This window comes from Numenius arquata, chromosome 2, assembly GCF_964106895.1.
Source record: "Numenius arquata chromosome 2, bNumArq3.hap1.1, whole genome shotgun sequence".
NCBI lineage: Eukaryota > Metazoa > Chordata > Aves > Charadriiformes > Scolopacidae > Numenius > Numenius arquata.
In genome coordinates, this window is record NC_133577.1 from 2,048,798 (window position 1) to 2,064,344 (window position 15,547).

Consider the following 15,547-nt stretch of genomic DNA (forward strand, 5'->3'; position numbering starts at 1 on the left):
AATGAAGCCATGGAATTCATATAAATATAAAGGCAAGTTCTTATTTTCCGTGTCAGAAATCATCGAGAATGGGGTAAATGAAGTTGTCTTTGAACAAGCAGTATGCCAAAATCTGTCCTCCACAAATCATCGAGATGACTCCAGATCCTGGAAGAAAATATATGACTGTTTAATATTAATTTTTATAGTGGAATACAAATGTTAGGATAAAATTTTAAACAGACATTCTTTTTACTTTCAATTTTTCAAAAATGGCCTGACTACCTAAACTTTTTGCCCAAGGCTTTAACCACCTACAAAGATACCAGCCCCAGCAGCTGCTGATGCAAAACCAGTATCAGGACAGGGAATTTATTTGCCTGTCCCCATCATTTAGGAACTTACTGCAGCTGTCAATCCTTGTTATCCATCACATACAAAGGAACAGAAGCCAGTTCTTTTCCAATAACTGTTTTTGAAGATAATATAATCTAGTACAAAGCTATGCTTCTAGTTTTACAGAAAATTAAACATTCAGAAATGTAGGTTGGCCATTCACTCTAAGGAAATGTGATGACTGGGATTAATAGAATCATAGAACGGTTAGAGTTGGAAGGGACCTCAAAGATCATTAATTTATCTCATCTATCACAAGTGCCTGTGCATAGTGTTTATAAAAATTGTCTCTGAATGTGCCCGTTTCTTCCCATTGATTATAAAGGATACCAAGGAAGACTAGTTTGGACAACTGTCTTTTTGGCACCAGAATTAAGTGCGATAGTTTGATGACTAGTCCTGATGAGTCAGGACTTAACCACGGTTTATTTCAAGAAGGTGAGCGTATCTGCTGTTAGCAAGATTAACATAAACTGAGTACATTCTGGTCTTAAAAAAGATTTTTTTAAGGCAAAGCAAACATTAGCCTGTGTTACTTGCCTGTGTCATTCAAGTATAAATGAAAAGCATGTGTTTCTTCTTTAAATGTTGACATTTCTCAAATTAGTAAGGTGAAAGATATTTAATGGAAACAATTCATACTTAAATACTAATTTTCTACACAGAGTCTAACAATTTAAACTTTACTGAATGGAAGTATACCTAATGCCAGCCACCAGTGCAACATCAGGGGGAATTCAGACATAACTGCAAGGAGAAGAAAAGGAGAAATTAATTTTTAACAATAAGGATGGGGATAATTATGTTTCATAAATTATATACTTTACATTTATTGAAATTGAAAATGCATATTTAGGTCCTGTCGTTCAGATTCTTGGCCATACCGTTAAGCTGAGCCTGGTGAGCAAGCCCACTGGAAGGCAAGTCGTAAACCAAAGAAATAAATGTGTGCTAAATGGAGTTCTTAAACTCTCTGCAGAAAAAAATGCCTTTTTTTATTAGTTACCTGAACATGGTTTAGCACAACAGAGACACACAATAACAAATCTGGGCTTGACTGGACATCAAAATGCATCAAACATAATGATAGAATATACCTTCCCGTATAAACTATATACAAAGCAGTTTTTTGTTGTAGTTTTGGCAAACTCCCTGAGTTAAATGCAGAAGTTACTCATAAGGAATAACAGTAGTTTAAATTCCAGGAAATCAAATTCAGTAGGTGAGAAATTATGCTTCGTTTTTTCAGATGAGGTCTCTGGCTTAACATACCATGGGAACTGGGGAGTCCCCGTCTCTATAAAGTGCTGAAAGACAAATGGACTAAGCGTTGGAGAATGGAAGATGAATTATTATGTAGTAGGGAGGGAGTCCTAATTTGTCAGTGATACTTTTTCCTATTTCTAAATTATAGAATAAAAAAAAAAAACCAACAAACTAAGCTGATTGTTACAGGAGAAAAGAATCCCCCCAAGGGCTCTGGCAAGGATGGGGTTAATATATATTTCCTAATCAGCCCTAACAGGATTTCTCTAAACAGCAAGAGAAGGAGGAGCAGGTTTCCAGGTGCTGGCAAAGAGTGATGATGAGTCTCAGTTACAGCAGCCAATTCTTTTCCTTTCCTTTGAGAGGAAGAGTTTCAGGGAAAAAAAAAAAAAAAAGAAGTTTTGATGGTAAAATGTTTTATTTTCCTCAATGAGATTTATTTCAAATGATCTAATTTTAAAATTTGGAATTGGCTTTGCTGAAGCAAGCTTCCTTTTTACTCTGAACTGGAGCTGAAGCGGCAATGAGTAGATCCTAAAGTGTCAGGGCATGGACAGCTATTAATTTCTTGGTTTAGAGAAATCCACACCTCCCAGATGCTGGAGTTGTATCTAGGCTGGATCTGTTTGATGTGAACTGTAAAACTGAATTTTTAATAAGAAAATAGTATTTTGAAATTCTGCAACAAAACCACAATTGAATTTTAAATGGCAGGATTTAAATATGTGCATGAGTCAAATGGGTGGAAATTAGAAATATACATTTATTTAGCTCTAAGAAAAAATTATAAAATTTGCCCAGTAATACAGTAGATGAATCATAGTTGATTGGTCCTTCAATTTGTGATAATATGTTTTTATTTAGCAGTAAATCTACTTACCGACTGAAGTTATGAGGATGTGAATAATAGTGACTGTTACAGCATAATCCCAAACCCATTCTTCTACAACCAGGGCGAACAGCAGACCGCAGACGAAGAAAGTTATTTCCAATGATATCACAAGAACTGTAAGTGAAAATGGGATACTTCCACCAAACACAGTTTCAAAAGCCTTTTTTTTTATATTCAAAATAAGAGCGATAGGAAGTTAAAATGTCTGAGATTATGGTTATGAAAAATATGTGTTACAAGGTCAAATATTATACCAATGTTTTCATTATAAAGTTAATTTCTAATTTTGCCACAGACATCTGCATGGGTTGTCCTGATTTGCCTATAGACTTTAAAATGTTACATATTTTGTGGAAAAACATGAGGATTAACAGAGTTCCTCCTGGAGGAGAAATGGTGTGGAATTTTTGCTTAAGGACTGTCCACACTCTTTGGATGTGGCTCCAAATAGATTCGGTTCATGCAGCCATTAAGCAAGTTATTCCCATCCAAAACAGAATTGTATGGTTAAGGGGTTATGTTTGGTAAGAAACTTCATAGCTTTCTCCCTCTGCATTTCATTTCATCAAAGATATCTAGATATGAAAATAAGTATATTTAAGATTACCATAGCTGAGAGTAGAGAAACCATCGTTATTTTTTCACTGTATTTAATTTATACATTTGACAGCATTTTGTGCCTTTCAATTTTATTCTTTTCTTTATAGGGTTCATTCTTTATATCAATCATTTCCTACTGTAATAAGGATCTTTCACCCAGCACCTTGAAAAAATGTAAAAATAATAAGGAAAATATAACTGGAAGACCACATGTAGCTAGGAAAGTGGGAAATAACACTTCAAAAAATTTAACATTTGACTACGCATTTTAGTATTTTTCGTTTATTGTATTTCATGATGGTAGCATCCCTTCAAATTATGCCAATGATTTAATTTTCTTTTCCATTACAACGACCGAAATGCTCTTTTTTAATCTGAAATCAGCATTGACACTGTACAAGTCTCCATGCATTTTTATTACTCTTTTTAACCCGATGAACTAACCAGTTTACTTCTGAGCTTTATTTACTTTACTAACAGATTATGTGGTTTGAGTTTGTAAAATAGATTACAAATCTGGTAAAATTTCAAGTGTGCATGTAGGAGTGACAGTTTAGGAAAAAGATATATTTTGAGAGCTTCAGACAAAAATGCCAAAATTGGTATTAGGATATATAAAGATATATTTAGGGATTGAGCTACAATCAAGCCCTGAAATTTTAATGCACACTGTATTCAGCAAAATTACAATTAGTTGAATGTGACCTATTTTTCAGATCTGGATCCAATATGGTTCATGAGAAATTTGATGCAGCATGAAAATTAAATTTAACCACTTTGTGGAGGAATTTTGCAGAGAACAGGTAATTGTTCTGCGGTGAAAAATGAAGCATCCTGCCAAAGCAGCACGTTTCCTTCAGATGTTGCAAGATCAGAAGAACAACTCAAGGAAAAGCTGAACAATCACTTGAATGGTAAGTGGCAATACAGAAATGAGAAGCGCAGGGAAGATGAATAAGCATTTAAATGCAGGGTAGTTAAAATACAGAAATCTTTAGTATTACTAAAACAGTTTTAAAATACTGTCCATAAGGAAGACAAGTTTACAGCCAGATTTCTTGGCTGGGGAAAAAAGAGAGAAACAAACTTCAGTTACCTAAATAATATGGGTTAATCCATGAGGGATTTGTCTTAAAATCAAAAGGTGCCAAACCATCCAACATTTTAATCCTGTGGAAACAGAAAGAATACATTTAACCACAGCTTTTCAATAAAGCCTTAGTGATTATATGACACGTTATTGCTGTTTTTAAATGCAATTTCAAATGGAATATTCAGCTTTTACAAGATCCCTGCATTCCATTGGGTGTTACGGTCTTGCCCTTGAACACAGTGTCCACGATCTCCACTTTTATTTGAGACGCGGCTGGCACTTTACATGCTAATCAACTTCCTAAGGGCATAGAATTTGTGGGTTTTATTGACTATAAAATCTTTCTTTTCCTTTTTTAATGTCCACTTTGCTCTTATGTTCATTTATTTACATGGTGCAAATGCAAGGAATTAGATTAGAATCAACATTTTATGTTAGTTTTGAGTCTCCATTTGCCACTTTGTGCACTTGAACGAAGGTTCAGGTACAACAATTCAACTGAAATCAAAAAAATGTGTTTGCAACTGGGACTGGGTGCCAGTCTGGATGCCTCCTCTACAGCGTGGTGGCTCTTCCGTTATATCCAGCTGTGTTATGTCAACATATTAGACTAAAGACAAGGGAATCTTACTTGAATACTGCGAAGCACACGGAGAGGACCACATAGTACACCGTGTAGAAAACTACCATGCATATCAACAGGTTCACCAGCACAACCTGCAAAAGGCAAAAAGACAGTAAAACCTAATGCCGCGTTTGTATTAGTCACCTCACTGTCAGAAAATAATTCCAGATTTCTATCAATCATAATGTGAAAAAAAAAAAAAGAATTAGAAAACAAAATATTTAGAAGGAATTTTTGCTGTTACCTATTACATAAAAGGTGTTAAAGGCTCTTTGGCACATTTCCACTCCTGATGTGTGGTTATAATGCATGGTCCTTTGTTTTTATCATATATTATTGTATACCAGGTGTTTATTGAATTTATGAGTGCTCAGAGAATGAGAAGCACATTTCCTGAAAGTTATTACACAGGAGACCTTAAGAGCTTAACTAGTTTTTAACCTAGTTTTAGCCTAGTTTTTAAAAAAGAAATGCCATCCTTGTAAGGATGTTGAAACTGTATACAAATAAAATGTAGAAAAATGTAAAGCAGTAACTGTTGAATTTCCCAGCCTCTAGAAAAGATTTCTCTAGTGCTTACTTCCAAAGGGACGGATGTAGACAATTTAAATGAGTAATGAGGCACATCTGCTAAATATTTTTCAAAGTTCAACTGTTTGTGAATTAATTCTAAATAAATCCCAACTCCAAACTGAAAAAATACCCCTAAAGATAGGAGTTTCACAAAGCAACCACTATTTTATGATCAAATACTGTGTCTTTAAGTGAAGTGCTATATATGGAATTATCCAAAAAATGTATGTTTCCTAAGATACCCCACTATTATTATTTCTTTCATTCCATTTCAGTGTCTTCGTTTCTAAACTGAAGTTTCAGAAGCAATGCAGCCAGAGAAAAACCTGGGAGCTTTCACCTGATAAACTTCATAAAATGCCTTGTGATCCTTTCAAGGGAACATTTCTCTGATCCCATAGCTCTGATCGTCTAAATTGGCTTCCTGAATTATGCAGACCCCAAGACTTGTGCTCATTCCTACAGGTATGATGTAAAATTATCTTTTGAAGGTTAATATGTTTGGGTAATGCAGAACATGTTAATTTCTGGTTTTGTGTTATGTTATGCCCCATCCCTGGAGGGGTTCAAGGCCAGGCTGGATGGGGCTTGGAGCAACCTGGTCTGGTGGGAGGTGTCCCTGCCCAGGGCAGGGGGGTTGGAACTGGATGGTCTTTAAGGTCCCTTCCAACCCAAACCATTCTATGATTCTATAATGACATTCCAGGCATTTATTTGGGATTTTATTTTTTTGAAGGGAAACATGGGACATCAGGACTAGACAACTCTATGCATCAAAGGTGAGCGAGGTTTTTGGCAGTTTGGTCTGCTTGCTTAAGAACATGAAACTCAAGATGTTCCCTACAGTCAGTAGATTGGCCAGTAAAATCAGTTTTTCTTTTCTATAGACTCCAGATTGTCTTGTATTTTCTCAGTCTAGCTAGTGCTTTGTCATGTCGTATTTCTCCTTTCCTCTTTCTTAATTTCTTTGTATCTTTCCCCTTTCAATGGCCTTTTTTTTTTTAACTCCTGACTCTTTCTTAATTGTTTCATTTTCTTCTCTGCCTATCCTCTCCATCCTGCGTCTGCTACTCTTTACTTTCCTCTGAAAAAATACAGCTAGAAAGCAGTCCTGAGAAAAACAGCGACTGTAGAGAGAATTGCTACTGGTTCCATATTCTCCATGTTTAATATTGGAAGGATCTGTGGCTACATTTTGCTTTTTTGCTATTGAAGCATTCCATTCTGTTTTAGGAGTAGACTATTGTATAAATTCTTAGTCCAAGTACAACGCATGTAATGAGTTAAGAATTTTCTTGCCCTTTCTTCGGCTTGGCTATCAAATATTTGAAACTAGAAATGTGTGTTGACCCAACTGCTCTGGTAAGACCTCCATAGATCTTCAAACTATGATCCATTACACAATAATGATCTAGGGGACCATAATTACTATAGTGATTCCATTATTAAGTAAATACATTTGGACATGTAGATGTGGGCCCTAAGTCCCCACATTTTTGTGTGCCCAACAAGATCCCATGCTGAATTTCCCCTGAGATCAATGGATTTGAGCTGACAGCAAGTGAGTTTGGAGGTTTTGATGCTTTACAGGACTTCTTGCCTATGTTGATCAAAAAATAAATTTAAAATGGAAAAATGAAGACTAAGATGATGAAATATTCCAAATATAGGTATTCACTCAGAAGTAAATCCATGAAAAGTGGCCCCATATGAATGAAGTAGTAAAATATAGGGGACTGGGTGCAATTCTTTGGTGTATCAGAATGGCAGGTGGAGAGTATGGACTGCATATAGCCAAGCTATTTTAGAAAAAATAGGTAATGACTAACAGGAATAGGACTCAATTCTGAAGAAAAGTAAAAGGAATCACATGTGTGTGTAGGTTGGTTACAGGGACCGAGGTATGGGAAATAATAATCGCATATTCATAACTAAAAAGGAAGAGGAATTATTTGGAGAATAACTAAGACTAAAGGAATGGAACAAAACTCCAAATGTGTAAGATACTGAAAAATTTCAAAAAGCATTTCCCCTTTGCAAAGTTTGAAAGAAACTGGCTCTTTTTATTTATTTGCTTTTAGCCAAGAACTTTTCTCAAAACTGGTTATTGAGTGCCCTTATCATTGCTGTGGGTTTTGAGGATGAAATTGGATAATGTTCTTGACAAGTGATTCAAAATTAATAAAGAAAAAAAATTAAGAAAATAAAAGATATAGAATTTTTTTAAGTCCTCATTTTTAAATTAAACTCAGTTGGCGGGTGAGATTGCACTGAAAAATGTAAAAGATAAGCCAGCACTAAAGTACAATTTCCATTTTGATTTAGTTTGCTATATACTGGCAAAAGGAGCCCTTATTCAAGGAAGCAGTGATTCTGAGAAGGGCTGTAGATGAGCATTAGCTCATACTACCTTGTTTTTATGAGCTGCTCTTGCAATATTGTGACACAAAACAAGCCCTTAAGGCTTTGGGTTTTAGGGCGGGAGAGTATGAATAGAAATAAGGAAGAAGTATTACCTCTAAACACAGCACTGGGAAGACCAAGCGGCATCCAATTTGGCGCCAGCAAGTTTTTAAAGTAAGTTAAGAAATGAAGAAGGTGAAGAGAAGAGCCATAAAAGGAAGCTGATGGCCAGAAATGTGCTTTTTTTTTTTTTTTCATTAGGACTACAGCCCTAACGAGGTCAATCTGTTTAGCTCTGAGGGCTGATTTGATTATGATGGATAAGTACCTTCGCAGGCAGAAAATACCTGGTACTTAAGGGCTCTTTAATCTATCAGAAAAGCCACAAGATGTAAACAGCTGCAAGTTATAGCAAGGCAAATTTGAAAGGTCTGTGAAGGGCATTTTTAACCGTAAAGGCAATTAGCCAATGGAACAAACTGCCTTTGGAAAGAATAGATCCTTCAGAGCTAAACCAGGTGCCTCTCTGGATGGAGCTTCACTCAAACATCTCTAACATTCTCTTCTGGCCTTAGTTCTTTGCATGCTTGGGTGGCAGATAATGTATTTATGGAACCATCCGACATTGACAGAAGTATGGATACTTTGAATTTAGCAAACTACTTATTTCTATAGTGCTAAATATTGAATAGTGCACCTATTCCCCACAAGGAGAGAGATCAAGGAGCTTTAGTTTCTAATGCAATAGGAGAGAAACTCATCACGCCTGTACAAGGGGGTATTTGTCAGTAAGTAAATGTCCAGGACAGTCTTACTCTTTTCTTCTTTCCCTACATCAAAACAAAGCCAAGCAAAAACTGAGAACAATTAATCTCTTCAGCCAGGTTGGACTGAGGGCTAAATGCAGTTTTCCCATTTTCACTGTCTTCAGTCTCACTCTAAATGAAAATTGGCCAAGTAACCCATTTGATCCATTCTTTGCCATGGGGTACACCGTGCTCACTGTAATGTTAACTGACTCCAACGTCACCTGCAAGTTTGGCAGCTCTCCTCCCTCCATCCCTCCCCAAAGCATCTCTAAACATTGGAATTCTATCTTTGGCACATTTTGGGTGGGAATCTTTTTCATTCCGTCGCTCTGAGCAGATGCACATTTCCTGTAATTGTCCTTTATCTGCCGCCCCTCCTCTATCAGCTGCCTCCTTGACGCCTTTTATCTGCTCCAGATGTAGACTTGTTCTCTAATAAAAGTGGGGGGACAGGACTGAAGTGAAAACCACGGGGCTGAAGGACGAACCGATGACCCGTTGACCTCTAATTACAAGAGGTGCATTCCTGGCCTCTCCGCGATAAACTTTAATTGGCACCAAAGGCCCAGGATTTTTCTCTTTGTACTCAGAATGTTCTTAGCCCCTGTGTCAGGGGTGTAGTGATGCATTAGGTACAGCGTGCTTTGCTCGGTCGAGAAAGCTAAGGAAATGCATGTAACAGGAAAATGAAAACTCTTGCAAAATTTTCCAGTTGTATCACATTCAACTTCATTTTTTTTTTATTTGCCCTTCCTACTGTAATATAAACATGTATTTTTAAAATCTCAAAATACTTTTTCTTTTCGAACTCTTTTTTCCCTTTCTAAATCCTCAGGTATTTGAACATAAAAAACACAAGTTAAAAACTCCAGGGTCATTTATTATATGTTAAAGCAACTTCAAGAAAGAATCTTAGGAAATCACTGGTGTTATCAAATGTAGGATTTTATTAGAACCTTCCAAGAATTATATCTCCTAAATGGAACTACATCACATATTTTGAAATCCTTTTTCTAAGATGTACTTTGCAGTACTTGCTACCGGCACTAGAGTATAAAGTGCCCCTTTAATAAGTTTTTTAGGAGGTAAACATTGAAGAACAGTCTGTAGGAAGGAGAGCAATGGCTCTTCCAATCCCCCCAGTAACTGGCTAGTTCTCTAAATACTATCCAGCGACACAAAACACTAAAAAAAACCTCAATTCCCTTTACCTTGGTTTCAGCAGTTTTGACCTTGAGAGCCATGGACACATGATGAGGGAAAGGAAGTGCTGTTGCTATAGTCCGTGTGCCAACATCAGCAGGAAGAAGCAGCTGTTTTTCACCAAAAAAACCATTCTTATAGGTGAGTATAGGACAGAGAGAGGTGAGTTGATTGGATTAAGCTGAGTTGAGACAGAAGCCATCTGCGAGCTCGCTGTAAGCCGCTGAAAAGAGAAAATCCTTCTAGCTCATTTAGTGTTTGTACTTTCATAGCTACAGTCAGCCACAGCATATCTACGATATGATTTGGCTCTTAAAAGATAATTGTTAATATTATTGATTACCTTCTATTTGCTTTTTTCAGCATTCATTTGATCACAGCTCCTTGGGGTTATTATACCTTCCTACTTTTAATTAGTTTTACAATTTCTAACATTAATCCTATTGACTATAGATGTGGAGTCACAATGTTTCTTTGCTAACATTTCTCCTTTGACTATCACTTTATTACATCGAGCATAATTGACATTAAATGAGGTGCAATTAGATTAAGAAACACCAGGCTTATGTTATGACTTTTCTCTTTTTTCCTGCACCGTATTTTGTTCCTTCAGCAGAATGAACTTCAGTGGGCTTTAGAGCAGATCCAGCTTCTACTAAGCAGTTCCTTAACGAATTCAGGAGCACTGTGTCCAGCTCTGGAGTCCTCAGCACAGGAAGGACATGGACCTGTTGGAATGGGTCCAGAGGAGGCCACAAAGATGCTCAGAGGGCTGGAGCACCTCTCCTGTGAAGACAGGATGAGAGTTGGGGTTGTTCAGCCTGGAGAAGAGAAGGCTCCGGGGAGAACTTAGAGCCCCTTCCAGTCCCTAAAGGGGCTCCAGGAGAGATGGGCAGGGAGTGGAGCCATAGGACAAGGGGTGATGGTTTTAAACTGAAAGAGGGGAGATTTAGATGAGATCTTAGGAAGAAATTCTTTGCTGTGAGGGTGGTGAGACACTGGAACAGGTTGCCCAGAGAAGCTGTGGCTGCCCCATCCCTGGAGGGGTTCAAGGCCAGGCTGGATGGGGCTTGGAGCAACCTGGTCTGGTGGGAGGTGTCCCTGCCCAGGGCAGGGGGTTGGAACTGGATGATCTTTAAGGTCCCTTCCAACCCAAACCATTCTATGGTTCTATGATTGACTTTTTACAGACACATTATGATTCAGTTTGCTGTGTTATTTGGAAAAAGGAGATCATGCAAGGGAACACTTCTGGAATTGAACGAAGAACCAACTTTTTTTCCTTTTTTGCTAACACTAACATAATATGTGCAAGTTTCACTAGGGTTTTTATGCCTTTTTAATCATACAAAATGAATGTTATCTGCTTTGAAACCAGCAAACAAGAGCTTTCGCTCATGGATCCGATCGTTCCAGACTGTGGATACTGCCAGGGAAATGACTGGTAGCACTGTGTGAAATTCCTTCCCGTGCAAAATGCTAGCACAAAAATCTGTACATGGGTTAAGTTCTACTTTGAGGGCTGAAGTGATGTTTGCAATAGTCACAAGTATCAAATTAATGAAGAAATATTGGCTTCAGTAATTAAAAAGCATTTGAAAAGGCACAGGAGGTTTCATTCCAAGAACATCCTGTCTACCCCGAAGTATCAGCTGAAAACAGCCATGACCTAAAATTAATTTGCATAAACTTTTGCAGTAACTCTAAGTAGCAAGATAATTGAAAGAGTAATGGATTGCATTAATCTAAGACCATTATTAAACATAACAAGGGTTTACATTCACTGACTTCTTCACAAAGAGTCAATTCAACCAGACAAAGGCCGTATATAGAACCCAAGTCACCGAGTTTGACTAGAATGTGATGGAAGCTGTAGGCACGGATTTGTTGGGGAGACTGAGAGGTTCCTCCCATTCCTAGTGCTGTTGGAAACTTTAAATAATCTAAGAGAAAGGGTAATATATAAAAATAAATACTCTAAATACTTAAAGGGTGGGTGTCAGGAGGATGGGGCCAGTCTTTTTTCAGTGGTGCCCAGGGACAGGACAAGAGGGAACGGGCACAAACTTGAACATAAGAAGTTCCATCTAAACATGAGGAGGAACTTCTTTCCTGTGAGGGTGGCAGAGCCCTGGAAGAGGCTGCCCAGAGAGGTGGTGGAATCTCCTTCTCTGGAGACATTCCAAACCCGCCTGGACACGTTCCTGTGGGACCTGCTCTGGGTGACGCTGCTCTGGCAGGGGGTTGGAGTGGATGATCTCCAGAGGTCCCTTCCAACCCCATGTGATTCTGTTGCATCACAACAAATGCCAGTTTGATGAATTCTGTGTCATTCTGTGATTCTGTAATATCTCTCTTGCATCCTTGTGTCAAGTTTGGAGGCACCAGAATGGGGATAACCCAGTGAACAGGAGTACATCAAAGTTGGGAGTGGCAGAAACTCCGTGTGACCCAAAACTGGCTAAATCACTCAAAAGAGGACATCAACAGATGTGTTGCTGTTAGCAAAAGGCAGGGGTAATGGAATAATCACTTTCCGTATTTCTTATTTTCTTCAAATTCTTTTTACCGGGTCAGCTGTAGGAAATACGACAACTCCTGTTCAGCAGAGGGAGACAGAAGACAAGTTTTAAGAGAGGTTAAAATAAATTATTTATTTTGGTTTCAACAAGCCCTACTTTTGAACACAGACTATTTTCTGAAGCATTACGCTGCTGGTTTTTATTAAGGCTCCGGGGAAAAATAGTAGTCCATTGCTTTTGAAGCCCTGCAGTTTGTTCCGGTTTGCCTTATGGAAGCACCCAGAAGGAGCTACTTTGGTAGGATATCAACGGTTTACCCTCCTGCCTTTGAGACCAGTTACCAAATACTGTTATTTGGCTGCACCCATGTCCTTTCTTTGTAGTAATACGTAATGGACAGGATTTGACAGTGACAAAAGCGTTAAATGCAGACAATTGCAGAGTGAAGAATAATTAAAGACATCTTTTGAAAGTGAAGTTAAGGATACTTCTCTGGGGCAGTATGTCTTTTAAGAAACTGATAATGACACTTAATACCCCCCAGCATGACCTAGTTCCTATCTGCTACCTGGGCCAAAGCAAAAAGTCAATTTATAATAATGAACCGTGAAAAAAAAAATTATAAAAATTTCCTGCTAAGTTTGCTGCTTAAGCTTGTTACTTATGGGGTTGTTTTAGAATGTTCCCATTTAAGCCCACAATTTATGATGCTGATGAATAGCATTGCAACTATAATTAACAACAATTTCAAGAGCTGTGTCGTAGGACAATATGACATGAATATCTCTCATGGGAGTTACCAGGTGATTTGTGTTGCTGTTATGGTGGTTGGTTGCCCTCCGTGCCGTAAGAAGTAGAACTAGACCCAGAATCACATTTCTTAGGTAATTCCAAAGCCCCCCAAAAGCCTTAAATCAGGGAAATTACTAAACCCTAAGGTTTGTTGATTCCTTATCCTGGAATTTTTAAAAAAAATACAAAGATCAACCAAATGGATGCTGTCTAGGTTGTGTGGTGAGAAATTCTTAATTAGCTGAAGGATGATGACATCAGAACATGTGTACTCTGTCTCCATCTGCTGATGGGGAGGAACTACACTTCCATTGTGTGCGGGGATAGAAGAGCTTGGAAAAATAAAAGAATGGCCACTATTTTTGTTCTTTTACTGCAGTGGAAGACTCTTTCAATGCAGTGAAGAGAAATTAATGAAAATGCATTTTTGAAAGAAAAAAATGCTAGAATTTATTGAGTTACAAGGTTACAACTTTAGCAAATGCAGCTTAATTGTATCCTATGGAAGACAGCCCATAAGGTTTGGTGTTCATCGTCTATGCATTATACAGCCTTAATATGACAGCTTGGCTCCCATATGGAAGGAGCTGGAATTGTGTGAGGTCCAGGCTCTACCTCCATGAGGATTAAAGATATTGGGTTCTTTCCTTCTTAAACCGCGGTTGCAGATGGATAAATGTTGAGGGATGGGAAATTGGAGAATTAAGTGGAAGCAGGAATGTGCTTTCAATGTATCAGCCTATTGTTAGTTCCAAAATTTGTTGGATTGCTTTTAACGATGCCCTCATTCCTGATAATATCATGTAAAAGAGCTTCCAATATAATTGATTAAATAGGAGGTGAATTTTAGGGACTTCCAGCTCCTGAGAAGTTGTATCCGTGAATTTCAGTGCGAAAGCTCATGAACTCTAAAATGTTCATAGTACTAATAGAATTCAGTTCAAAAAATTGGTATAATTCTTTCTGATTTGCAAACTGCAAATGAACTGGATTCTTTTAGAGGTAATTAACCCCAATGAGCTACTTGTATCTAAGGAGCTGGCTTAATTAATAGTAAAAATAGTAAATAACACCTTTTGCTTTGTTAGCTGACACTGTTGGCTTTGTGAACAAGTTCAACATAAAGCTTGAAGGTATTGGCAAAGGAACCAATTTAGTAGGCTTTATTTATTCAAACTAGAAATTAATTTTATTGTTTGTGAATGGTGTGGGATTGATAGAAGTGAAAATGAGGTCTTCTGTTTATCCAGAGAGAAGCTATAACAGAACTGCGGCAGTGTAAACTTCCCACCCTGGCCCCACTGTATGGCTAAGATCCACGTTTAATTCTCTGTATTTATGAAAAAAAAAAATCAATATTTGGCATTTCTGCTGAGAAGCTTCATGTGCTGATTACCACAAGCCTACATTTTGAAGATACTCTGGCTTCTCCAGTAGCGTTAGTGGGAATTTTTGACGAATGCAGTGAAGCACTGGAAAATCTCGTTAGGACTAGACCCACAAAAGTTGGGCCTGGTTGCTGGTCCAGATTCTCACACACAAATGCACTCTTCCACACTTGTTCCTCCCCAGATCACCTAAATCCCTCCTTTTCCAGCCTTTGGTTCCTCCCCTAAACAGTCGCATAATACATCTTGGGCAATCCCAAAAACTCTCTTCCCCTGTGTCCCATACTGTATCCCACACCCTTGGCCTGAAAGGTCATCCAAACGGCTGCTCCCAGTGGCTCTTCTTGATGGGTCTCACACCTGGGCAACGAGACTGAGTTCCCTCCTGATAAACAACTGAGAGGAGACCAGATAAGGTGTTTGCTCCTCAGGAGGCTCTAACTTAGGTTCCCACCTGGCACTGTGTGCCTGTTCTTCTCCGGGCTTGCGGAGATGAACTGATGGCCTTTTCATGTGATGTGAAAGCTTAACGAGCTATACAATAACACACTATGTGCATGCTCCTACCATGAAAGTACTGGGAAGGCTCCTGGGCCACATGGCATGACTTGACCAGTATGTCCTCTCCCAGACAGGCTGGCTGCCCATAAGCTGCCTGGGAGGCATGACCCAGGCCTCTGCCAGCCCCCCCAGTTGTGGCAAGAACCTTTTCCATCACCATTTAACGTGCCATCCCATTTCATAGAATCATAGAATGGTTTGGGTTGGAAGGGACCTTAAAGATCATCCAGTTCCAACCCCCTGCCCTGGGCAGGGACACCTCCCACCAGACCAGGTTGCTCAAAGCCCCATCCAGCCTGGCCTTGAACCCCTCCAGGGATGGGGCAGCCACAGCTTCTCTGGGCAACCTGTTCTAGTGTCTCACCACCCTCACAGCAAAGAATTTCTTCCTGAGATCTCATCTCAATCTCCCCTCTTTCAGTTTAAAACCATTTCCCCTCGTCCT

At 38.6% G+C, this 15,547-nt stretch overlaps 1 protein-coding gene across 1 annotated transcript; it reads right to left on the reverse strand.

The window, feature by feature from the left end:
• Positions 1-52: 52 nt before the first annotated feature.
• On the reverse strand, positions 53-9,880 carry TMEM244 (transmembrane protein 244). The gene is made up of 6 exons (XM_074144364.1): positions 9,848-9,880; positions 4,858-4,943; positions 4,230-4,303; positions 2,522-2,647; positions 1,078-1,122; positions 53-147 (listed from the first exon to the last, which is right to left on the reverse strand). The coding sequence occupies exons 1-6, from the start codon at positions 9,878-9,880 to the stop codon at positions 53-55; spliced, it is 459 nt and encodes a 152-aa protein (XP_074000465.1).
• Positions 9,881-15,547: the final 5,667 nt, after the last annotated feature.

Coding starts and splice junctions, on each gene's coding strand:
- TMEM244 (XM_074144364.1), bottom strand. CDS start 9,880: ATGGCTCTCAAGGTCAAAACTGCTGAAACCAAG. Junction 4,944..9,847: donor TCAAAACTGCTGAAACCAAG/GTAAAGGGAATT, acceptor TGCCTTTTGCAG/GTTGTGCTGGTGAACCTGTT. Junction 1,123..2,521: donor CATCCTCATAACTTCAGTCG/GTAAGTAGATTT, acceptor TTCTCCTTGCAG/TTATGTCTGAATTCCCCCTG.